Source organism: Larus michahellis, chromosome 1 (assembly GCF_964199755.1).
Source record: "Larus michahellis chromosome 1, bLarMic1.1, whole genome shotgun sequence".
NCBI lineage: Eukaryota > Metazoa > Chordata > Aves > Charadriiformes > Laridae > Larus > Larus michahellis.
In genome coordinates, this window is record NC_133896.1 from 10904670 (window position 1) to 10931418 (window position 26749).

Genomic DNA, 26749 nt, shown 5'->3' on the forward strand with positions numbered 1-26749 from the left:
TCCCGTCACAACCAACTCTATCACTCTGTGAGAAACGCCATATCAATGACAATATGTTGGCATTACCAAGTGTTAAGTACTCTTGGTAGAGAATCCTGTTGGTGCATTTTTGGAAGTTAGGCCCCTCTTTACACTGAAAAAGGTGAGTTACATGGAGTCAGAAGGAGAGCAGGGAGTCTGATGCTTACACTCCTGTCATTCGGGCATTCTTGGCTGGCAGGGGCAGAGCTGGAGGTCTGGTCTCTGCTTTTGGTATTATCTCAGTTATTACTCTATTACTTGTTAATATAAAATGCCTGAATGTTTCTGGGGTTGCACACTTCTGCCAGGTACCCCCTCTGACTTATGGCATACCTTCTGGGCAACTGATAACATACCATTGGTTATTCTGAAATATTCAATGGTATATAACTGATCAGGCATCTGTACTATCCTAATATTATCAGCAGTATTACCTATGTAATTACTAAGAGAACAATTTTGCTTATGTGCTTCACATTCAGTTGGAAGCTAAGTTCTCTAAATCAGAGAAATACAGTGAATGAATTGCTGAGGCCTTCCATCATCAAAGTAAAAGGAGTTAAAACCAAGCATACAAAGATTTTAATGTACAACATAGATCTCTCATCCCACAGTGAACTTCATTTTGCACTAGTGAAGTAGAGCTGTATTACCTATTCTAGTATCCAGAAGATTCTGGGCTTTTTATTTCCTTTCAGTACTTTTCCTGTGTTTAAATTTTCCTTTTGCTAGTCTAAAGAAACTATACCCTGAATCCCACTGGAAACAGTCTGATTACTCCTCTCATGTAGTAGCTAGGCAACTGGCAACAATATCTTTTGCACAGATATAAGCATTTGTTTTTTTCCCCTGGTTTTCTGGGAAGAAGAGTAAAAGGAGCCAGTGTGCAGCAGGATTTAGCAATAAAGAGAGCAGACAGGTCATGTCCCTTTTGGGTTACAGCCATATTAAATTTATACACTGATACATATACACAAATTCAAGCGGGGAAGAGAAACACAAGCTGAAGAGAAACGCAAAGAGCCATTAGTCCCACTTGGTGCCCTTTTACACAGATTTACAAAATCAGAGGGAACTATTGATGGATTATAGAGGCTTTAGAAAACAGTAGATGTTAGAAATACATAAGCAAACTTTGTACATAAAGGTCATTAATACTTTGGAACAATGCAGTTACTGTTAGTTTTCACAGTGTATTTTTACGTTTGTTCAGCTTGACTTTCTGGAACGTGACGTGCTTCATTTCTGTTAGAAAAGTGTTATGGATCTTCCTGCAAGAGCAGCAAACAAAGAAAATAACTCCTCAGTACACATAGCATTCAGATTAAAAGTATTAAACTGTATCAGTTAAAAACATAATGTGATTTTACTGTTAAGTTTTCAAATAAGTAACTTCATGTTTGTTGCATCACAGGTACAGGAATGGCTGTGCTTAAACTGCCAGACCCAAAGGGCAATGTCAGGACAACTTGGGGATATGGGCAAGATGCCTCTTCCGAAAACAGGCCCTTCGCAACCAGTATCCAAACCGCCTGCCGCTCCTCAAAAACAGTCTATGCCTGCTGTCTCACATTCCCCTCAGAAGACTTCCACACCGCCTACTCCAGCAGCAGCAAAACCTAAAGAAGAACCAGGCGTTCAGAAGGAAGCCCCAAAACTTCAACAGAAGAAACTGGAAAAAACATCGTCAGCTGATAAAATCCAACAAGGAATTCAAAAAGAAGATGCAAAACTTAAGCAGGGAAAACTTGTCAAGACACCCTCAGCTGATAAAATCCAACGTGTTTCTCAGAAGGAAGACCCAAGACTCCAGCAAACAAAACTGACAAAGACACCCTCAGCTGATAAAATTTTGCATGGAGTTCAGAAGGAGGATGCAAAATTTCAAGAGGCAAAACTGGCAAAAACATCTTCAGCTGATAAAATTTTGCATGGAGTTCAGAAGGAAGACATAAAACTTCAAGAGGCAAAATTGGCAAAGATACCCTCAGCTGACAAAATTTTACATGGAATTCAGAAAGAAGACCCAAAACTCCAACAGATGAAAATGGCAAAGGCACTATCAGCTGACAAAATCCAACCTGCAGCTCAGAAGGAAGATGAACAACTTCAGGAGGTCAAATTGTCAAAGGCAGTTTCAGTTGATAAAATCCAACCTGGAATTCAGAAAGAAGATCCAAAACTTCAACATGAGAAAACCATGAAAACGTCATCAGTGGAGAAAATCCAACAGGAAGCTCAAAAAGAAGAATCAAAACTTCAGCAGGGGAAACTGTCAAAGACACTTTCAGCAGACAAAATTGCTGCAACAGTAAGTTCAGATCAAAAGAAACCCCTAAGCACCTCGGAAGAAGATAAAAAATCGGTGCTCCCAGAAAAGAGCACACCGCATCCAGAGGACAAAAAAGAACAAATTACAGCTGAGACTAAAGACCATGTTGCTGAACAGAAAGCAGAAGTCGAAGCACCTAAGAAGCAAGAGGATGTTAAGAAAGACAGTTTGACAACTGGGATTTCACAAACAGTTTTAAAAGCTGAAAAAGCTCAGGAAGAAGAAATTCCCATTCAAACAGCACCTTTGCCAAGAACTGGCCATGTGGAAGCAGGGAGAGAAAAAATAGTAAGTGGCTTTCTCCCTTCCAGCCCCTTCTCCCTTGGTACAATTTATAATCCGATCCTGACAAACCCTCTCCTTTATGTCTTCCTGCTCTTTATTGTTATTGTCTGTACGGGATGATTCTAAATTATAAAATCAATGACTCCCGTTGAGTGAGTGTTTCACCAGTTAGTCCTATGCTCTACATGCAACTTTTCAATACTTCTTGCATGATGTTCAGTCTCCAGCAGTTAAGTATTTGAAACTAAGGCAAAGTTCCTGTTTAATCATTTTTCCAATATTTCAGATTTATTTACCTGCTTCTGTAGACTCTCAGGACTTTGGCGTTTAATTGTTGAAATTGGAGTGTTTTCATAGTTCTTCATCCCAAAAGGGAATAATCTGTGATGGTAAAATATACAGTTTTTTTGCAGTACCAAAGTCTTTTAAGCATTTGAGGAATACTTTGTGATGCCTCAACATGGTATGTTAAAGTACGCAAACTTTTTATTAGCTTATCTCATACAGACAAGTACTTTTAGGTAGGGTTCTCGGTAGGCTTTCAAGTCAGAAGAATAGATGAGTTTATAATAGCCTGTATAGAGGGCCACATCTCTTAAATAAATGCATTTGCTGGATACGAAGTCACCAACAAGTCACTTTATCAGCTGCAGTGAGTAATATACAGTTTCTTGAGAAATTAAGAATGATGGAGTTTTGTATCAGCATGGCAAATTAGGTACTGATTATTATGTTATGAAAGTAGGAATAGGTTCAGGAAAAGTGCCAAAATTATGTTTTCAAATAATCTCAGTCAAACAGGTCAAGGGCTTTTTTTGTGTGGTTTTTGTTTTGTTTTGTTTTGTTTTGTTATGTTTTGTTTTACCTTGTGATAACCAAGTATTTGGACAGAAAAATATTCTGATTTAGAAATTGTGCTGTGGAAAACTGATATTTTTATAAACCAAGTTTACTGTTTGAAATATATCTCCTATCACATCTTGTGTTTCCTCCTCCTGATATTATCAAGAGATATGGTGTCCCCTGATTGTACCAAGGGAATCTCTGAATTATGCTCAGAGTAACATAGCCAAAATTCTCCCTCTTGGAAGAAACAAGAAGGAGAGCTAAAAAACTCCTATATCAATTAGGTTATCTGGTGCGAAACATAAGACACTATTGCAGGACTTTCCAAGAAAAGTAAGCTTAATTTTGTTAACAAGGTGTCACTTCCAGGGACTATTTTTTTTTTAAATCTAAAAAAAAAAGACTTAAAAAGTAGACTTAGAATTTTGTAATTGTTGTTAAAAATCTGGGTTTTTTTCTAATGAAAAATATTTGTAAGGAAAAATTTTCATCACACGCTAGTCTCAGTCCTGTCTGGTCATTTTTATGTTCTATAAGGAGGTAAAAGCACATTATACTCTAGACAAATCTAAGATACATATATTGGATTTCCATCTCTGATAGCAACAGATTTTAATTGTAGATCAATTAGTGATTTCTAATGTGGCACATAGACATATATTGCACTCTTATTTGGTTATATCTTACTTCCTCCCATTGCCTTCTAACTAAAATCAGGACTTCTTGAGTTAATACCATAAACAAGGATTATCTTTCTTTTGCTCTTGTTATCAGACTTTTAAGCACACTTAGCTAAAGTTTGTAAAGCAGAAGTTTTGTGAATAAAAAAAGAAAATCCATAGATATCTACTTGTAAGTATTTTTAAAGTTAGAACTCTGAAATACAAATCAGAACGAATGAAAAAGGAATAGCTATTTTTACATAAAAAGACTTTTTTTTCCCTTTTTCCCCTCCATTTTTGCTCCTTGGAAAAATCCTAAAAAAAAAAAAAAAAAAAAAAAAAAAAGACGCAGCTCAAATTGTTCAGAATTAAAGATAAAACAGGTGCCTCACTTATCTTGTACTTCATAAAATAACGCTGATTTATTTATTTTTTTTTATTGACGTATTTTAATGTTCTCTGTGCTGTACATCGAACATTGCTAGATAGAATTCTTCCCAAGAGAGCATGTGGCAGAAATGGAAGAGAAGATAACAATTTAGGTATCACACTTTGATTCCATTTCAGTGGGTAAAGGACAATATCTAGACATTGAAGAATGTATTTTACATGTATTTCAGGACAGAATCATTTGAAGGATTTCAGACAGGTGTGTTTTTAAATAGTGATGGAAGGAAATACATAATACTGTCTGTACTTAACTGCTGATGCCATTTTATATACAGATTTGTGCAAATGGTAATTACTAACTCTTGTGGCATTCCAATTGGATAAGTAAATAATACTATTTTTCACTAAAAAACACCTCAACAAATCCCTAAAGATACGGAGAGGCTAAAGTTCTGATCCAGTACAATCAGTACAATGATCCTTGGTAAATCACAGATATCAATTGTATTTAGAGATCTGACATCCTCTGAAACTAAAGAGACTTAAATATTGAAACATTTTTAAGTATTCGTGTCTCAAATTATGATTTAAGGTATTGTAAAGCCATTTTTTTCTTCAAAACATTCTTTTTTCAGTAATATTTTAAACTGTAATTTCTTCAAAAAGATAAAGAATAAACTGACTTCGATGATGATTTACAGCTCCTTTTCTTGAGAAACCATCTTGTAATATTGACTATTCACATGTGCAATAGCAATTAGCATTTAGTTCTAAGAAGGATGCCTATAAATCTTGGATGGTTATGGCATACAGTTTGTCAGTATAAAACAGTCATCTTGGAACTTACAAATTAACTTATAAGTAGTTCAGCATATAGACGTGAACACATTACCATGGTGTAAATTGGACATATATTTACAACACATCAGCTATATTACATAAGTACCCTTGTTATTACCTTCTTATGTTTACCAAGGAATGATTGTGTGCTTAGGCTGAGTAACCAGGTAGAAATCAAGATATTGTAATTTGACATCGTTATTCTAACACATGCCAATAATGACAAAATACAGACCAGGGAGCCGAAACAAGGAGGAAAAGGCTTTTCTGTAAGCAGTTTTTCTGGGCACAAATGAAGTGTTTCATTTTGATAATACAAAATTAAAATACAGATTAAACAGTTTAGTCAACCAAAGTCTTTTTTTCACTCTCTGAAATTTATTTTTTTATATAATATGGATATCTTTATTTCTTCTATAAAGAGAATGACCTTTTAAAAACCATGAGTTCCTTTGCAAAATAAAATTTCTGTTCTGTGCCACAAAATGTAATCTTGCTAGCTACTAGTAATTTAAAGAACTGAGAAGACTTTTTTATTATTTGTTTCTAATCACAATTTTCTTTTAATAGCATTCTGATTGAATCCAATAACCAATGAGACTTTTTAAAGACTAACTTTAAGGTTTTCAAATCAGAATATTAAAAGTGAGGAAATGTAAAACTAATGCTTCTAAAGCAGAAAATTCTAATGCAAAATAGTTGTATGAAGCATTGACACTGACACTGTAGAAATGCCAACAGAATAGTATAGTATAAATACAGTATAAATAAAATTAGATAATTTTTACCATTAGTTAAAGAGGTTTCTGTTTTTAAACAGTCTTATCCAGCCTTTTATAAGTCATCTTGTTCCTCATGTCTCAAGAAGGTGCTCCCATCAATGTCTGTATTAGAGCTAAATTTGTCCAGTATTAAAAACTCACAGTAGGCAAACTTCCTGGAAAAATACCATCCAACTACTCAGAAAGGCCCAGCAATTCAACATGTACCAAAGTACTTCCTACTTTACAGGAAAAAAAATGAGGGTTTTCTTCTTATTGATTAAAATACATTTTTCATTCTCCAAGAGTTGTTGAATATATACATGATCCTTAGCAGCATTGTTTCTGCAATATTTTGTTATTCTTCTAAAAATCTTATGTTTATGGGAAGCTATAAATTTGACAAAGAGGCCATCTTTGTGTATGTCATGGCCAACTGTACACAATAAATTACCAGTCAGTTAAGAATAGATGTAGCTAGTAATATCCTAGTTCTCAGGCTGCAGATATTATTTATTGTAAGTTACATGCATAGGAACTCAAAACATGATGTGCAGGATAATTTTTGTATGATGTATCACAGGGCAGACAACTATACATACAAAAATATATTCCAATTGTGGTAGCCTTAAAAAGAAAGTTGGATTTTCTCATCACATTTATTTCTAGTGATAAAAGAAGTCCCTCCTTATTGTAGATCTTTTTTTTCTCCTTACTCTACAAATAGAAGTCTTTCCCATATTCAATTTCCTGTTACTTGTAACAGTGATGTTATGTCATACACTGAGGTTCAACAGCAGGGTAGGCAATAGCAATATTCATTGCCATTTCCTCTGGTTTGGTCATTGAGTAGGTGCTACACATTGGACTCACAGATAATAGCACCATCACAAATTACGAAGAGAATGGCTGAAATTGTTCCATGACCAATTGTCTACTGATTTCTGAACTTAACTGTTCAGTTGACGCCTTCATGTCTCCGCTTTACAAATCACTGTATCACTTCATCACCCTGTGGAGAATCAAGATTTGACAGATCCACTTTCACTAGTTGGACAAAGTCTGTCTGTCAGCTCCTAGGAGGCCTTCTGAACTTGAATCCAATGCTTGAATTGTCTAGTAGCTCATCTAAATTGATCACAGTGTGTTTGGTTGAGGTATGTCTTCATAAGTATGAATATATTGAAAATAAAATAAAAAATAATAATCAAATGCCATAGCTGAAATTTTAGTGAGGGGAATGATATTAGTGAGGGGGATATGGTAATAGATGGAAAAATCCTTTAGTTTTAATGAAATGTGTAGGTTTTTTTAAACATAAATAAATAAATTCCCCTTAAACACTTCCTTCTTTAATCAAGGGAATAAAAATGTAAATATAACATACAAAACCAGCTTCATTGATGATTTTTTATGAAAAATATATATAATTCTCTCATTATGGGCTAGAGAATATCCAAGAGTATCTTGTTCAAAATAATAAGGGCTGAAGTGTTTAAGTGGTGTTGACTTCCCAATGTATGGGTTTCTCCGTATTTATATATTAATCACAGCCTTATCCTTAGAGTTGTCCTTAGAAATATTTGTTTCCATATTTCATTTTTAATTGCAATAGATTTTACTCTGATATCAGATATTTGGGGTTATCATGTTGGATACAGTATTGGTAAGAACAGATGTAGTTTAAATTCAAAGTAGTATCTGATTTTGCAAAGCATATAATAATTTACTCCTGTAAAATGGAGATTACTTAATAAATATTCATTAGTAGATTATTGTAATATTAATATCAATATTAGTGTTTTAATGTAGGGTTATGTACACAGTAACATGTCTATAGGCAAGAACAAATACTTTAAATATAAATTATATAATAAAAAAACTTTTTAAAAAATAAAATTATTGACAATAACAGGTATTTGGTTTATGATATTTTGGCATTAAATATAACTTTAGTGTGAATAAACATTTGAAAACACTTGTAATTGATAGCAGCTTAACATGGGTGTAAATTTATCGTTAAATTATAATTAACCATTGTCATAATTTTCTTAATATATGTTTTCCACTCTTTTTTTTTTTTTTTAACTCAGCAGATTGCCAAGGACGTAGATAAATTAAAACTTTAAATAAATGGTTTGCTGTACTTCAGAAGTCATTGGCTTAGATTGGCAAAGTTATACCTACTTGTACTACTGAGGGCCATAACAAATGTGAAAATCACATCATATTATTAAAATCAGGAGACTTTGGGATGCCTGTTCTCAAATTGCTAGTGGACTTGGGGACACTTAGTAAGATTGTCAGCTGGGATGACAGCTAAGATGACGTGTCATTTGAAGAGTGAGCTGTTTTGTTGGACAAGTGGTGAGATACTTTCAGTCAGTGCAGAGGATTTCACAGTTGAGAGAAGCAGGAGGGAAACTTTGGTGTGGAAATACTCATTGTAGGATATTCTTGGTATTTTTGTTATCTAAAGAAGGAGATAGAGGTGCTTGTCATTCAGAACGGTGCAGAAGGATCTGGAAGCTAGGAGAATGACTAAAGGTGTTTAATTAAGATGAACAGGATAACAATGGTTATGACGCTCAGTCAGGTGTGCCCGCCTTGATTGCTTCCTTATTTCCTTTGATCAGTAGCTGACCATCGTGCTTTCCTCCCTGCAATTACACTTCCCTACCAGCAGCTTACCTCTGCATTACAAATTTACTGAGAAACTTCTTTGTTATGAGATACTCAGAAAATGTTTGTACAGTGCCGAACTGCAGATATGGGAACATTCCAAATTGCATTAAATCATAGAATCACAGAATCATAAAATCATAGAATCATAGAATCATAGAATGGGAATTGTCTAGTTCCAGCCCCCCTGCCATGGGCAGGGACACCTCCCACTAGACCAGGTTGCTCAAAGCCCCATCCAACCTGGCCTTCAACACTTCCAGGGATGGGGCATCCACAGCTTCCCTGGGCAACCTGTGCCAGTGCCTCACCATCATGCTTTGATATTCCATGTATTCTGTTGCATGTTCCAATGTGTAACACTTGAATAGCTAGGCAATTATAAAAGATTAAATGTGTAAAGAAAGGAGCAGACCCCAGAAGTACTGCAGGCTGACGTTTGGTAAGCTATATTGCTTTGTGTCTAGAACTATGTAGGCATTTTTGAAACATAAGTAATTAAAAAGTTCATTTAAATTAAACCCCAAACAGCTTGTCCCATACATTAGTAAGTGTTCTGAAAACAATACTACAGTATTTGTTTATATTGAAAAATAGATCATCTTACAACTAATAAAGTCAGTTGCCAGTGTGGACAGCCATGCAAAGCACAGTTAGATTCAACGCAAAACTCCAAAATTTGAGGAACTTTATTTATAATTTTAATAGCTTTTAATAACAAAATTAGTGTTCAGTCTTTCATGGTTTAATATAATTCTTCTTGGCATCATAATTTTTCATCTGAGGCATTAACTCACCTTTTAGAAAAAAAATCACATGTATTTAATTGCCTGGAGACATTAAGAATTTATATATAAATATATACACACGCGTATGTATTTATTTTTTTAGGAAAAGGAGGATGACAAATCAGACACATCAAGCTCTCAGCAACAGAAAAGTCCGCAAGGTCTGAGTGACACCGGGTATTCTTCTGATGGGATATCAAGTTCACTTGGTGAAATTCCAAGTCATATCCCCAGTGATGAAAAGGATTTACCCAGAGAATCTAGTAAAAAAGACACTATTTCACAAGAAAGTCCACCAAGCCCCTCAGATCTAGCTAAATTAGAAAGTACTGTACTGTCTATTTTGGAAGCTCAAGCAAGTACACTTTCTGATGAAAAATCTGTGAAAAGCAAAGACCTTTATGAAACGTACGGTGAACAGACAAAGGATGATCAACATAAAACAAAGCCTTTGCCAGTCACTCCAGAATCTTACAGTTCAGATGAGGAAGACTTAGAAGCTATTCAAGAGGGTGAAGGAACCATTGTAGAAGATGGCAAAGGACATGTTTCTTCCCAAGCAGACTACAAGGAAGAAGAGGAACGAGAAGACATATCAGCAAGAAGACAACGCTATGATTCCATGGAAGACAGCAGTGAGAGTGAAAACTCGCCTGTCCCAAGGAGAAAAAGAAGAGCTAGTGTTGGTTCTTCAAGCAGTGATGAGTACAAACGAGATGACAGTCAGGGATCAGGCGATGAGGAAGACTTCATCAGAAAACAGATTATGGAAATGAGTGCTGATGAAGATGCCTCAGGTTCCGAAGATGATGAATTCATAAGAAATCAACTCAAAGAGATCAGTGTAACTGAAAGCCAAAAGAAAGATGAAGTGAAAAGCAAAGCCAAAGGAACAGCTGGAAAACACAGAAGAATGGCACGGAAAAGTAGTGCAGGCTATGATGAGGATGCAGGAAGACGACATTCGTGGCATGATGATGATGACGAGACTTTTGATGAAAGCCCAGAGCCAAAATACAGGGAAACTAAAAGTCAAGACAGTGAAGAACTTGCAGTAACTGGAGGAGGAGGCCTTCGACGTTTCAAAACAATAGAATTAAATAGTACAATAACAAACAAATATTCTGAAGCATCTGAACAACAGAAAGGTATTTTATATTTTGATGAAGAGCCTGAGCTAGAGATGGAGAGTCTTACAGATTCACCAGAAGATAGGTCTAGAGGAGAAGGATCTTCTAGTTTACATGCTTCTAGTTTCACACCAGGAACATCTCCTACTTCTGTGTCATCACTTGATGAAGATAGTGACAGCAGTCCTAGTCACAAAAAACTGGGAGGGGAAAGCAAACAACAGCGCAAAGCCAGGCATCGGTCACATGGTCCTCTTCTTCCAACTATTGAAGATTCTTCAGAAGAAGAAGAACTACGGGAAGAGGAAGAACTGCTAAAGGAACAAGAGAAGCAGCGTGAATTAGAACAGCAACAAAGAAAAAGTTCTAGCAAAAAATCTAAAAAGGACAAGGATGAACTAAGAGCTCAGAGAAGAAGGGAACGTCCAAAGACTCCACCAAGTAATCTTTCTCCCATTGAAGATGCATCTCCAACAGAAGAATTACGACAGGCAGCAGAAATGGAAGAGCTGCACAGATCTTCCTGTTCTGAATACTCACCTAGTATTGAGTCAGATCCTGAAGGATTTGAAATCAGCCCAGAAAAAATAATAGAAGTACAAAAAGTTTACAAATTGCCTACTGCAGTCTCTCTGTACTCACCAACAGATGAACAACCGATTGGACTCCCAAAAGAAGAAAGTGGTCAAAAGACATTGAAAAGTGCTGAAGAGGTATATGAGGAGATGATGCATAAGACTCATAAGTCCAAGCCATTTCAAATTGCAAATGAAAAAGATGAAGGATTTGAAAAAGAATCTTTATATGGTGGAATGCTAATAGAGGATTATATTTATGAATCCCTAGTAGAGGATACTTACAATGGAACTGTTGATACTAGTCTTGTAATGAGACAAGATGAGAGCAATGAATATATACAACAGAGAGGAAAAGAGAAAAAAATAAGAGCTTCAGAACAGATCTATGAAGAACCACAGAAAATTACTGATCTACAGAAAGACTACTACAGTGTTGAGACTTTACATTCTATTGTGCCTCAAGAAGATATTGTTTCTAGTTCTTACATTATCCCAGAAAGTCATGAAATAGTTGTGTTAGACAGCACAGTAACTTCCACCACTGAGGAAAAGCAGTTGTTAGATGCAGAAGCTGCTTATGAAGAGCTTATGAAAAGACAAAAAATGCAGCTAACCCCTGGGTCTAGTCCAACACAACCAACTTCAGATTTCACTCCCACATCTGATACAAAGGTATCTAGCATTGGAGAAATAGTGGATAGTACATCTTTAACATCAAGCACTACTTCTGCAATCTCAGATGTATCACCTGTCAGTTGCGCAGCACTTTCTATTCCAGATGTTAAAATAACACAGCATTTTTCAGCAGAGGAAATCGAAGATGAATACTTAACAGATTATGCCAGAGAAATTCAAGAAATAATTTCTCATGAAACATCAATGTTGACATACTCTGAGACATTGGAAGGCGCTGCATCAGTTTTACCTTCTGATACAGCTTCCTTAACATCATCTACATCTTCGGTTTGTACCACAGATAGTTCATCACCCATAGATAGTGCAGCCACAGGTTATGTAGATACAGCAGATGCTGTAAGTAAACTAGCAGATTCTGAAGGTGTCAGGATAATATCCGAGGTTCCCTTAACATCTACAAAAGAGTACTCTGAAGTGAGAATGCCTTATGAATCTATTGCCGGAGCCACTAAAAAGCCATCTATAGAATCAGATATGGAAAGTGTGGATCAAGCTGCAGTTTGTTTGCCTGAAACTGCACCTTCAGTAGAGGCAACTACAGTTATAGAACCCAAGCAATATGCAACTGATACCATTACCTTTGATACCTCCAAAGCAGAGAAGGAAGCAGCTAGAAAAATGAAAAGTACAGTAGAGGCTGGCATTGTCAAAATTCATCATGAAGATTCACACAAAGAATTGGGTTTTGATATGAAAAGGATTAATTTGACTGGTGCTACATCTGAGCAACCGCCTGTATGTATAGCATCAGTACCAGTTACAGAGCCTGCATCAGAAACATCTTCTGTAGCTACTCCCAGTGTTGTAAGTAAGACCAGCATGGTCTCTGTGCCTTCCTCAGCTGCTGCTGTAACATCCAAAGTATTCTCGCTTTTTAGAAGCTCTTCTTTGGATTCTCCTGCACAACCTTCTCCACCCCCGCCTCCTCCTCCTCCACCACCTCCTCCACCACCACCATTACCTCCACCTATTTTACCCAAGCCAGCCATTTATCCCAAAAAGAAGTCACAGATTAAGACTGCAGCAGCATCAGCTCCCACAGTGGTACCTTCCGTCACAAGTGTTCCAACTCTAGAGTCTACAGCTGTATTAAAGAATCATGTTGTACCTATCACAAAAACATACACCCCAACACCACCTCCTGTACCACCCAAACCATCTTCCATTCCAGCGGGGCTTGTTTTCAGTCACAGGCCTGCTGAAGTAACTAAACCTCCAATTGCTCCTAAACCAGCAGTTCCTCCGCTCCCAGTAGCTGTTCATAAGCCAGCAGAAACACAGCCCAAACCAATAGGTTTGTCATTGACTTCAAGTATGACTCTGAATTTGGTCTCTGCAGCTGAATACAAAGTAGCATCTCCTACTTCCCCTTTGTCTCCACACTCTAACAAATCTTCACCAAGGTTGGCAAAACCCTCACAGGAAACCTATGTTGTCATCACATTGCCATCTGAGCCTGGAACTCCCACAGAAGCTATAACTAGCCAGGCTGTTACCAGCTGGCCTTTAGAAGCACTTTCTAAAGAACAGGTTCCCCAGCCTATGCAACCAATTTTTACTCCATCCATGAAAACTATGGAAATTCAAAATATGGCAGATCAGAGTATGTATATTTCAGGTGCTTTGCAAGCTATTCCTGTCACAACAAAATCAACTTTTGAAAAAATACCTAGTTCAAAATCAGAAGTAGTAACAACAGAAGTAACCAAGACCACAGTGTCTCTGGTTAAGGGCCCAGCGCCTGGTTTTGGTTTAGGTAGTGTCGCTATTACTATACCTCCAGAGCCACTACATATAGTAGATCAACCCAGGTATAGAGAGAATGGAAGATTCCATCCTTTGGGTGATGTCATAGATCTTCGCACTTTAACTAAGGTGGATATTGAAATGAGAGACAGCTGTATGGATCTGTCTGCTGTTTCCATGGACGTGAGAAGGCAAATTCCAGCAAGTGATACATGTGGGCGGCCAGTGAGTACTGTCCAGCCAGCTATAATAAATCTTAGCACCGCATGTGTTGCAGATCCTTCTCTGTCAGTAGTCACTGAAACAGTAACTGTAATGACCTGCACTGCCACTATAAGCTACTCTGCCAGTACAGACAGCCTTGTGGATCTGGGACATGCGATGACAACGCCACTTCAGCTCACAACATCAAAACATCTTGAGCCTGCGTACAGAGTAACAGGCAGCCAGGCATTCTCTGCAGGTAGAGATGAAGTGCCAATAAATTTGTCCCTAGGTACTTCAACACATGCAGTGACATGGGCTACTACAAAGCCTGTTACTGTACCACCTGTTGGCGTTACAAATGGTTGGACTGATCTCTCCACTTCTCAAGAGCCAATGGAGAGTGGAGCAGTTGACCTTAGCACTACAAAATCTCACAGAACAGTAGTGACAATGGATGAAACTACTTCAGGTATCATAACAACAGTAATAGAAGATGATGAAAAGCCTGTGGATCTGACTGCAGGAAGAAGAGCTGTCTGCTGTGATATGGTTTATAAATTGCCATTTGGTAGGACCTGTACAGCACAGCAGCCACCAACTACACTTCCTGAAGATCGCTTTGGTTACAGAGATGATCATTATCAGTATGATCGTTCAGGGTCATATGGCTACCGAGGAGTGGGAGGTATGAAACCATCTATGTCTGACACAAATTTATCGGAAGCTGGACTGTTTGCATACAAAAGCAAGAATAGCTTTGATTATCGAGTTGGGGCAACTGATGCAGCAGTAGATCTTACTTCTGGAAGAGTTACTACAGGTCAGTATGACACAGCAGCAGATCTTTCTTTGAAATATAATTTTGATGTTCCTCACCTCATTTCAGGATGATTTTTTATTATTTTCCCCTCCTTCTGTTGTTTTGTTTTCTTTTGGACAGTGTGACAAATTATTCTGGAGTACACGTGTTTTCATTTCTTCATTTTACATATGTGTTTTGCGCAGAGGTGCCTGCATGTGCCTGCATGTTCAGAAATGCTGTTTCCTTCACATCTAAAGTAGATCATTAACCTGAAGATTTGCATGCAGTTTCCCCTTCCCATTTAATTCATCAAGATGGGATGACTTTCAGAATCCGCAAAGCAGCATTCTTTTGTGGGACTGGACTGTAACTTTGCCCTGTAATTTCAGGTGAGGTTATGGATTACTCAAGCAAGACCACTGGTCCTTATCCAGAGACTCGGCAGGTGATTTCTGGCATCGGGCTCAGTACACCACAGTATTCCCAAGCAAGAATGGTATCATCTCTGGGTTCCCAGTTTGGCGTTGGAAGTGTTTTAAGATCATCCAATGGTGTTGTTTATTCTTCAGTAGCAACTCCAATCCCATCCACATTTGCCATCACTACACAACCTGGTTCTATTTTCAGTACAACTGTCAGAGATTTACCTACTCTCCAAACAATTGACTCGGTGCCCTCTTTATCAACTTTGCAACAGAATCAACCACTCCCAAGATCATACAGTTTCTTGACCACAATGGCAGCTGAAAAAGATAGTGCAATTGCTGCCATTGATATGGAGACAGGGTTACCACCTCTTACTTTAGAAACTATTACTACTGAGCCAACCAACTTGATACCTGCTTTAACTACAGCATCTGAAGTTTATACAGATGTAATTGAAGATGAGGTTGCCCTTCTCATTGCCCCTGAAGAAGGCAAACAGCAACAGCTTGATTTGGAGCGTGAACTTCTTGAGCTTGAGAAAATTAAGCAGCAACGCTTTGCAGAAGAGCTGGAATGGGAACGTCAAGAAATTCAAAGATTTAGGGAACAAGAAAAGTTTATGGTACAAAAAAAGCTTGAGGAATTGCAATCCATGAAACATCATCTCTTATTTCAGCAAGAGGAGGAACGACAAGCTCAGTTTATGATGAGGCAAGAGACGTTAGCCCAGCAGCAGCTGCAGCTTGAACAATTCCAACAACTTCAACAACAGCTCCACCAACAATTAGAGGAGCAAAAAATTCGTCAAATATATCAGTACGGTTATGACCCTTCAGGAACTGGCTCACCACAAACTACCACAGACCAAACACTTTTGGAAGGACAGTATGCAACCACAGAAAATGGCCAGTTTTGGCCTACTGATGATGCAACCACTACGGCTTCAGGAGTGCTGGGTATTGAAATTCCACAAAGCCAAGCATGGTATACAGTTCAGTCTGATGGCATTACCCAATACATACCTAGGTCTGGTATCCTAAGCTCTGTTTCAGAAATGTCTCTTAAAGATATTGATGTTAGAGAAGAGAAACAATTGAAAAAGAGAAGTTCTATGCCAAAATTACGTGGTCCATATGAGGAACTTGAGGACACCCTGGAAGAAGAGCCTCGGTGCTTCAAAAAGATCGTGGACAGTGGAGTGCAAACTGATGATGAAGATGGAGCAGACAGAGGTTACACAAACAGGAGACGGAGAACTAAGAAGAGTGTTGATACCAGTGTTCAGACAGATGATGAAGATCAAGATGAATGGGATCTTTCGAGCAGATCCAGAAGGAAGCCTCGTGTAGGGAAATACAGTGAGAGTACCACTGAGGCAGACAAAGCTAAACAATTCTCCAAAGTATCTAGTATTGCAGTTCAGACAGTGGCAGAAATTTCAGTACAGACAGAACCTGTAGGAACAATAAGAACACCTTCAATCAGGGCCCGTTTGGATGCTAAGGTTGAAATCATAAAGCACATTTCAGCTCCAGAAAAGACATATAAAGGAGAAAGTTTGGGATGTCAAACAGAGACAGAGTCAGATAGCCAAAGTCCCCAATATCTGTCAGCTTCATCTCCTCAGAAAGATAAAAAACGCCCAACACCATTAGAGATAGGATACTCATCCCACCTTCGTCCAGACTCCACATTGCAGGTAGTCCCTTCCCCTCCCAAATCTCCCAAAGTTCTCTATTCACCCATTTCACCTGTTTCACCAAGCAAAGTTATAGAGTCAGCATTTGTACCCTATGAAAAACCCATCACTGATGACATCAGCCCTCAGAAGATGCTGCATGCTGACATTGCCAAGGTTCCTCCATCAAGCCCAAAGGCGGCAAAGATGATGCAACGCTCTATGTCTGATCCTAAGCCCCTGAGTCCCACAGCAGAAGACAGTTCCAGAGCTCAGTTTCAGTACACTGAGGGTTTCATGGTAAGAAGCATTTGCTTTCCTTTTTTTTTTTTTTTTTTAAATATGTATTTCTACATCAGTACAGCACAAGGGCCGACACACTCATTTGCAATGCCTGTGTATGTAGTCTTTTTGCGCACCTTGCTGCCTTGCTGAAAAGTCCCAAGGAATGTCTGCTGTCTAAAGCAATGATTATTTGCTTCGTTGCTCTGCCTGGAGATAGAGAAATCCATATTACACTCTTACTGAGATTCAGGAAAAAATACAACAAATTCTTGTTTGGAATTTAGAAGGCACTTTATGTTTTACATGGCAATTAATTTCCAATAACGTGGTTACTGCCAGTTCTTCAGAAAATGAAAAGCATTTTCTTACTAACCATACAACACCCAGCTCTTGTGGCACGGTCTGTAGTGCATCTACCTTAAAATTACTGCACGTGCCTTTGAGAGGCAGCTAACACCAGGTTTATAATTACCTTAGTTAGCTGTCCTTTTTGACCCTCATGAAGTTTCTTGGCCATTTGTGATTCTGTGGGTAATCTTGTGTCCCAATGCGTACATCTTTTATCTCTCCCAGACCAAAAGGACTCATATCACAAATCCATTTCTGGGTTTTTTTTTGTTTGTTTGTTTGTTTTGGATAAGGAGGGTTATCAGGAAGTTCTTCAAGTCTTGAGGGCTGTTCCTTATGGGGTCAGAGGAGGCAATTTTGAATAAGGCTGACATCATCAAGATTAAATTTTTTCATTTTTGCAGAATTCCTTTTCCTTGAGAAGTAAGATCTCTGATTTCGGAATCAGTCCATTAATTATGAGTAAGGAGAAGAAGTATTGTCTAAAAAAATACCTTTATAATTTAACATGTTCTTGGTTACTCTTTTGTCCGAGTCCATTCCCTTCTGTCAGTTGCAGGGTCAGTGTCTTATTTGTGAGAGCTCTAGAAGAGTTGCTATTTGAGTTCCTCAGCAATTTTTATCTTTTGTTGTTATGTGTGAATACATGAGTGATTAGTACAGCCTGCATAGAAAAAAGAAGTTTTGTTCTCTATGTTTGGTAATTTGTGGTGGCTTTCAAATGCAGAATTATCTGGTTATACCCTCCAAGGCTCCCACTGTAAGCAGTTTTTGCAGCTTCCTACGCTGTTACTGCTTGGAAAACAGTACTTGGAAGTTTGAAGGGAAAACTCTAGTCGTGGCATTGGCGCTCCATATCAACATCATTTCCCTAATGCAGGATTGACACAGTGGGGGAAACTGTAGGTAGCATCAGCACTACGGTTTCATGTAGAGGGTTTGGAAGAACATTGCTCATGAGTTAGAAAGTGTTGAGTTCTACTGGATATTGGAGAGTAGGTACAATATTTTAAAATAACTGCCAGTGTAGTGAAACTATCACTGAGGAAAAATTGTTCAGTTCACTTATTTCATACATACATATATTGATGATATGAATTGTATATTTTGTATAATGGATGCTAAATTCTATAAACAGCTGATTGTTTAAAGGTTTTTACAGTAAAGTTTAAACACATACAGTATTCATTAATAAGACATGGAAACAAAGGGCTTGTACATCATTGTTTATTTTTTACCTACATGTTTATTACCATTTTTCCTTGGGCCCCAACAATAATGAGCTATATTGTTCTTATTAGCATGCAGCCATCGAGCAGCAAATAGCCCATGTCTCAAAGTACTTACAGTCCAAATAAATGAGGTAGACGTTTTTATGGAACATGGGGTGCAAGTAGACAAGTGCAAGGAAAGTAAAAAACTTCCATGGATGTAAAATGGGCTGCACTAACTGTGTCATGCAGTATATGGTGAGGAAGCTTCTCAATATATCTCCCATGACTATCGTGGCTACTTTCAGCTCTGATGTTACACTAAGCATTAAGCCTGCTACACCCTCTCTTTCTGATAGAATTCTGTTCATTAAGTTTGTTAATCTGAGGTTCAGTTAGCTTAGGCTGGGACCAGGTACATGAAATGTAAAGGAGAAAAAGTGATATATGACAAACAAAGAAAATATTTAGATTGACATGTACAGAAAGTAATCTAATGACCTTATCAGCATCTGGAAATATGGGTATAAATTGCTTTTGCAGTTTCAGTTCTTGGTTACTTAGTCCGGTTATGTTGGGAAGGAGGGATCTGTGGTATAAGATAAAATAGTCTCCTAGTTTCCACAAGATTTATAGTATTCTCTCCAGTGTATGTTTGTTTATACTGGCTGAGAACCTGGTCTTAGTACTGTAACATCTTGGAAGCACAGGAAAGAGTGGACAGTGATTTCTTCTTTTGTAGCTTTTGTCACACTCAAAAATTCTTCCTGACACACAGTGTCACTGTTGACAAAGTGTAAATTGTACAATTTACAATTGTAGAACTCTGTTGTTATAGCAACATATCATTGTTATACTTGAGTTTAAATACAGGATTGCTTTTGGATTATCCTGCTAAGTGTGAATGTAAGACGTTTCCTCAACTTTAAAATGTTTTTGGCACTGGGACTGTTTTTTTCATTCTTTGTACAGGGCCCACAACAGCTTAAGTCCTTGTCTGTTAATTCTCTGCGTACGCTTTTGTGCCTCATGACTGGGGAGTTCCTTATTGCATAGTTATAAAAAGGGAAAGGTAGAAGGGATCAGTTATATCATTCAAAACAAATGAAGTTCAGTGCAGAAAAACTTGTGAAACAGCTCACTCGGGAAAAGACAATTTACTGGAGCTGAACATAAAAGAATGAAATGGAAGTGAAAGATTGATCTTTCACTACCTTAGGCAAATGGAGTGTGTATGTGAATATTTTTTGCATGAATGAATATCCCATCAGTTTTTTAATAGCTCTTGTTTCAGGGTTATGTCTTTGACTGCATTCATAAACATTGCCAGTGAAAAGGGTGTTCATGTGTTCATGTATATGTTTCACAGGCTTCTTTTTATGACAGTTTATCAAAAAAAGTTGATCCTTATGCAGTCAGTGGGACTAAAAGGGTAAGAATAAAATTGGTTTCTTTCTAAGGATCACAATGAAAAGATACCTTGTCCTTCAGGCAATATGCTTCTATCATTCATGTAATTCTTCCATTGAAAAATATATTACAACATTTCAAGAAAAAAGATTATGGAGACTATGAATAAGATGATTAAATTATGTCTCTATGTTTTAGAACTGCTGCTTTAAATATAATTTCATTCTTTAATGCACCTTTTATAGGAAATTATTACAATGTTTTATCTAATCTAGTATAAGTGAAAGGCTGAAAAATAACATGGTGGCTAATCACATAATAAGTATCCAGATAGTATTGCTTTCAGTGATGGCACATTTAATTTTCAGAGAAGAAGTTATATGTTTACATTGCATTTTCATTTACTATCTATCATAGTCATTACCTCTATATGAACCCTTGAATGAACATAAGTGGTGGCTTCCTATTAATCCAAAGTAATTGCTTTCCATTATGTTCCCTTTGGTACCTCTTATGTGCTATACATTTCTGTCATGTATATTAGTAATCAAGTGTAACTGTGTCAAGGAAAAACTGTGAGCTACAGGTTGACAGCACTGAAAAAAGTTGTGGAAGCCACCCATCTGGAATTGATACTTTGCAAAGATACCTAATTTTCCTGTTTCGTGAGTTTTGTGCCACTTGAGCTCCCAGTGGCCGTGAGCACTGACTTTGATAGACTGTCCTACAGCCCAGCATGGTAGGATTCCACAGAGTGCAAAGCCATAGCAGTGGTTTCCATGAGGGCACCAGGAAGCGTTAGTAGAGTTTGGAAGTGGAGATTGAAATTCGCCCATTCAGCAGCAACAAAAAATTGTGAGTACTTGTCTAGTTTAATAAAGAACTTTACACCGATGCATCACAGAATCAAGTCACATGCCAGTCACAGTCAACTTTGGCATTTGTACACATTGCATATGTGTAATCAAAGATGGAAATTGTCTTCCTTTTGCCTTTGGATGCAAAATGCCCGCTCAACTAAACTGAAGCAAATCGCAGAAGATCTTGCACATGAACTATCACACACATACAACATCTACAGCTAAGCAGTTGCATAAAGACTCAGCAGAAGCGTTTGTATTTGTGAAGCTAATGCAAAGACACATCTGTCAACAGCCTGTCAGCTTCTGGGTATAAATTGTACATTTAAGCTTCAACACTTAGAACAAATTCTATCAATCTGTTTATTAAGAGAGTTAACAGAAACTTTTCTTGAAATTTTTGTCTGATGTGAGTTGCCGTACTTGTAAGGCAAATATAATTCAGATCTGTATACTATAGTAAAAAAGATAATGAATTCAAGCAAAATCCCAAAAGATTGTGTCTTTATTTAGGTAAGAATTCCAGGAATTTATCTATTGCTGTAGTAAAAGCAGAAGTGATTTTATACTGATTTTAAAAGTGTAAATTTCATTAAATTGCATAAATTTAAAGTAATGAGAACAAAGCACATTAATCTGCATTTTATCTTCTATGATATTATAAAGTTTTCAACTTTAAAACTGAAGGTTAGGACTTCAGTCATTTGGGCTGTCCTTTGCTGTGTCAGACATCCTGTACCTCTGGGCACTGAAGAGTGGAAACAGGGTAGTTGCTCCCAGTAGAATTAGAACCTTCCATATATCACATCCATGATGTTTTGTTTGTTTATTCAGGACTGAGCTGATCGCCAGGCTCGTATTTCAGCAAGGAATGTTCTGCTTGGGTAATGAATAGAGACAAAGAGCAGGGATAATTATATGGTTTGAGGTTGGGTATTTTGCTTTGTTTACCTTCCTCAGAAGCAGGGAGTAGGTTCCTTTCTTAGTGTCATGGCAGAATTTCAGGTAATAGATTTCTGCTATTGTTGGAGGACAGGACATTGATGTTTCCCTTGTTTTCTTGTTATCTGGGCTTGATTCCAGCTAAAAGGAGTTGGTACTTGGTTATAGCTCTTACAGTTACTGTGAAATATTCAGAGGTGTTTTGTGGTCTGAGAGATAAGTGGTCACATGGTTGTAACTGCAAAAGGCTTAATTCGGTGACTTCAATTTTCCATTTTAGTTCCATGATTCAGTCCAGGAAACAGCAAAACAAAACAAAAAAATAAGAAAAAAAAACAGTTTGTTTTCTGTAAAAGTTATATTTCAGTATAAAGAAGCTATTACCTTTTGCAGAAACAGCTGCTATTTGGGTATGGGTACAGATGGATGTTAGTGAGGTGGATGTTGAGTCTTTGATAGTATATTAGAGTAACCTAGATGTAAAGTGCAAAGGTGTTTTTCCTTTGCTTCTAAGTGACACCTATGGGCTGTGGTTTAATTAAACTCTTCGTCAGGCACTGGTGACAACTGGTCCGCCATTTTGGCTGTGCATACACCAGTCTTAAAGAACAGTCTGGGAGCGGCCTGATTTGCATGGTTTGTATGGTTTGCATGCAGGTTGTGAACTGCATATCTGTATCTACCTGACAGTACGTCAACACAATTAGCAATAGGTTAAGTCACCAGGCCTGATTAGGCACACAGGTTTCTGCATCCCTAAAGAGTCCCCTGCAGCTGCATATGAGGCTGGTTCATTGCTTATGGACAGGAGATCTTATTTTGAGATTTAATTCAGGCTAGTATTCCAGAGAAGGCGTGGATGTACCCACTGAGTTCCTTTTGTGCTTGAATATCAAGTCACACGCCTTTTTGTGTGTTTCAAACAAATTCTCTGGAAACTGAGTTAAAAAGAGGATCTCACTCACATCTAGAAACAATTCTAAACAATCTACCCCTGTATAAATAGTAAAATAGGACTTACGTATCTTCTCCTTTAACTATGTGGTTTTAGCTAGATTTAAGATTACTTTTTCCACTAATGATCTGAAGTATTTACAATTTAGAGTCCTGTCAACATTTCAAGCTACTGTTTCCTGTGCTGTATTTGAAATCCTTTGGAATAACATTTATGTGACTCAAATGAGGCATCTTTTTTTCCATCTGTCAGCTCTTCAAAACAGAAAGACCATCCCACATTTGGTCAACATATCATATAAATATTATTTTCTAAAGCACATTTTACTGGGTCAGTCTCTCTTGCCTGATACTTTTCAATTAGTTGATTTCACACCTTCTTTATTCAACCAAGGGACGTTCATGCATAATAGAACATTATTATGGTATTCACTCTTTTGCTTTTCAAAAGGGATCCTTAACAATCTTTTATAAAGCAGGAGATTTATTGCAGAGTTGATAAAGAGCCTAGGTTTTCTGTCACTTGGGCCTTTTCTCACCTGCTGTCAGGCTATCCATCTTCCTCTTAAACCAGCTCTCATATACACATTTTAAAAAAGCCCCTGGCCACAAATCCTATTCCTCACTCTTTTATCTTCCATAAAAGACAAAGAAGACTGAAGATACAATAATATCTTTCCAATCATTTCCAGATGACTTGGTTATCTTGGTTATCCATTTTAGGAATACTTTGAGTTTCGGGTGTGGAGAGAGGCCAATATCATGTTCCCTGCTTTAAATTAATAAATACAGCATATAAATGTATACAGCAGAAACAAGCAGGCACGGAAGAATGACAGAGGGGCACATACTGATCAGCGAGTTTTGGCCTATTTCAACTCTGTTTTGCCTCAGACTTTCATCTCCTATCAAAAGTGGTAGGAGGGTAATATTTCTACTAGAGTAATTGCCCAACTGAACTCAAAAGAGTTTATTTTGCATGTTCTGCCGATGTTAGGCTTCCTGCATTGTATTCTGTCCATTTTTTTATGAGCAGCTGCGACTGAAGCACAGGAAAATCATATTGTACTGAGCAAATGAACGTACAGTCTCCAAAAGCAGCAGAAGACCAGTGTTTATAAAAATTGCCCTAGAAAGGAAGCGCTGGCAGTGGTTTGTTAGCAAGTTGTTTGGTACAGTAAAAGCAGAATGATGGATAAAAGTAGCTGATGCTAAAGTATCTGTGAGCATACTGTGGTGTTGTCCAAAGGGAGCCAGTCATTCGTTTGGACTGGTTTGGGATTTGGGCACATTTGAGATACACTTGGGACGGAGCTTCCTATTTAGATTTCTCCAGAAGGAATCTACTTTGCAAGCATGAAAACCTCCCTGCAAACTGTAGCAATGTGCACTACCTAGAGAAAACCAATTTGTTCTTGTCGAAGTAGTCCAAACTTCATCTCACAACAAAATGCAAGCTTTAATTCCAACACTTTTTCCCATCATTTTATTAAAATATTTTTAAGTTTGTAAAATATTGTCTTGATCAGCCAAATGTGATTAAATGTTGCTTGGAAGTGATCCAAGACTGGCAAAAACCCAAGATAGCTCATATGTCCTATATGAAGATTACTAAAAAAACCCAGAACCACAGTACATCCAAAACTTATGATCAGATATAATTAAATACAACAAAATATTCAGAACAGGAAAAAGATGTTCTGTACGCCTCTTCATTCTCCACTGTGTGAATGGTTACCTTTCCTCTGCATATGAGGCCTCTAGGATGCTCCTTTAACACAAATCACTGTATTTAAAATAATTATAATTAAGATAATTATTCTGTGCAATCAATTCCTTAGAATTTAAAGGGGTACATCTCCAGTACACCTGGGCATACTTTCTCCAGGGACATACTTATCCCTGGAGACTAATTTATTTTAGCATATGAACTACTAAAAATTTCAAAACTCTACATTTTGCCCCTAAGGAAAATATGAAAAATATCTGCAGAGGTAGATGTACCCCATAAGATCACCAAAAAAGTAAAACTAAAAAAAAAAAAAGGATGAAATGAAGATAGACAGTAATCTTTGGGCTAGATGTCTGTTGTTAATATTCATCATTGCATTAACTTCAGAAATCGTCTACCAAAGCTCTGAAGTTTGAATTTTTATCTCTAGAAATACTGACTAGGCCAGATTCTCTCATGCTAACAGTTTTTCAAATTGCAATATGGACTAATAAAATCTAACAGTTTGGGGGTTTTATTTAAGTTAATAAGGCTTCTCTGTATTAGAACTAACTTTACTTGAATTCTAATCCTCAGAATCCTTCTATGCAGGCATTGGTTTTCTGAGTCAGTGATTTTATATTAAAAATAATTTGTAGAGATAAATCACTATTTATAGTTATGAATTAAACTAGGTGTAGGCATATGAGTTTACATATCGATGCTGCAAAATCAAATTTTAGTATAAAATACTGAGAAAAATAGTCCCTTCTACTGTACTTTACTTTCTTATTCCAGCACAACATTATTTATTGATAAAGTAAAATTTTTGCAATGGCTATTTTTTAATGGACATTTGCTTTCCATCTGCCAGCTGGCAGTAGATATCTTAGGTCAAATTGGCCACTGTCAAACTGGAAGGCAGTTTTAAGTGGGTCAAAGAAAGGTTTGTCATAGGCTTGACTCTTTAATAATTAAATTGCAATTTAGAGTATGGAGAAAGCACTCATACAACATTTGCAGATCAATATAGGAAACACAATTACTTTGGTAAGCAGAAGTGCAATTCAGAGCAATGTTCCAAAATCAAATTCAGTAATGATGCACACACTGCAGGTACAAAAGAAAAAATACTCAGAAATATAGCTGTTTAGGCAATAGCCATACTGAAAATGTTCAAGTATAGTAGCAAAAGTTCAGACTTAATATGACTTAAAAATATGAAGTGCTTGCATGAAAGGCAGTGGTGTTCTTGGGAAATGCTGACAAGTTGTGCATGTGTAAGATATGTGTTGTAATTGTTCTACCCTACTCAGTGGTTGGTGAGACTTCAACTGTAATACTATTACAGCAGTTAAAATCATCACCACTTAAGAGATAGAGAGGCTGAAAAAATTCAAAATTAAGAAAAAGAGAAAGGATAAAAGATTTAGACAAGACATTGGTTGAAAGGCTGAAGGATCTGTCTGTGTTGATCTAGAAAGAAGACCAAAACTGGACAAGATGATAGTCTTTCACCGTGTGAAACATTATTGTAAACAGGACAGCTGCTAACCACACCTCATGTCCAGTGAAGGCAGGGAATGGATTGTCTCAGTTTGTGGCCTGGGATATTTACAGAATCACGGAATCACTGAATGGTTCGGGTTGGACCATAAACCTTAAATCTCATCTAGTTCCAACCCCCCTTCATGGTCAGGGACACCTCCCACTGGACCAGGTTGCCCCAAGCCCCATCCAGCCTGGCCTTGAACACCTCCAGGGATGGGGCAGCCACAGCTTCTATGGGCAACCTGTGCCAGTGTCTAACCACCCTCACAGTAAGGAATTTCTTCCTGATATCCAATCTAAATCTGCCCTCTTTCAGTTTAAAGCTGTTACCCCATGTCCTGTCATTACACTCCCTGATAAAGAGTCCCTCCCCATCTTTCCTGTAGGCCCCCTTTACGTATTGGAAGGCCGCTATAAGGTCTCCTCGGGGCCTTCTCTTCTCCAGGCTGAACAACCCCAAATCTCTCCGCCTGTCTTCGTAGCAGAGGTGCTCCAGCCCTCTGATCATCTTTGTGGCCCTCCTCTGGACCCATTCCAACAGGTCCATGTCCTTCTTGTGTTGAGGACTCCAGAGCTGGATGCAGTACTCCAGGTGGGGTCTCACAAG

General features: G+C 37.6%; 1 protein-coding gene across 11 annotated transcripts in view; it reads left to right on the forward strand.

Annotated features, from left to right (window-relative positions):
- Positions 1-26749, forward strand: part of PCLO (piccolo presynaptic cytomatrix protein) — a 367054-nt gene that overhangs the window by 162307 nt on the left and 177998 nt on the right. For all 11 annotated transcript variants that reach the window (XM_074573366.1, XM_074573367.1, XM_074573371.1 and 8 more), the window contains exons 4-6: positions 1436-2641; positions 9711-14784; positions 15156-17170. In XM_074573366.1, the coding sequence (XP_074429467.1) occupies positions 1436-2641; positions 9711-14784; positions 15156-17170 (8295 nt within the window). The remainder of the gene's footprint in view (positions 1-1435; positions 2642-9710; positions 14785-15155; positions 17171-26749) is intronic.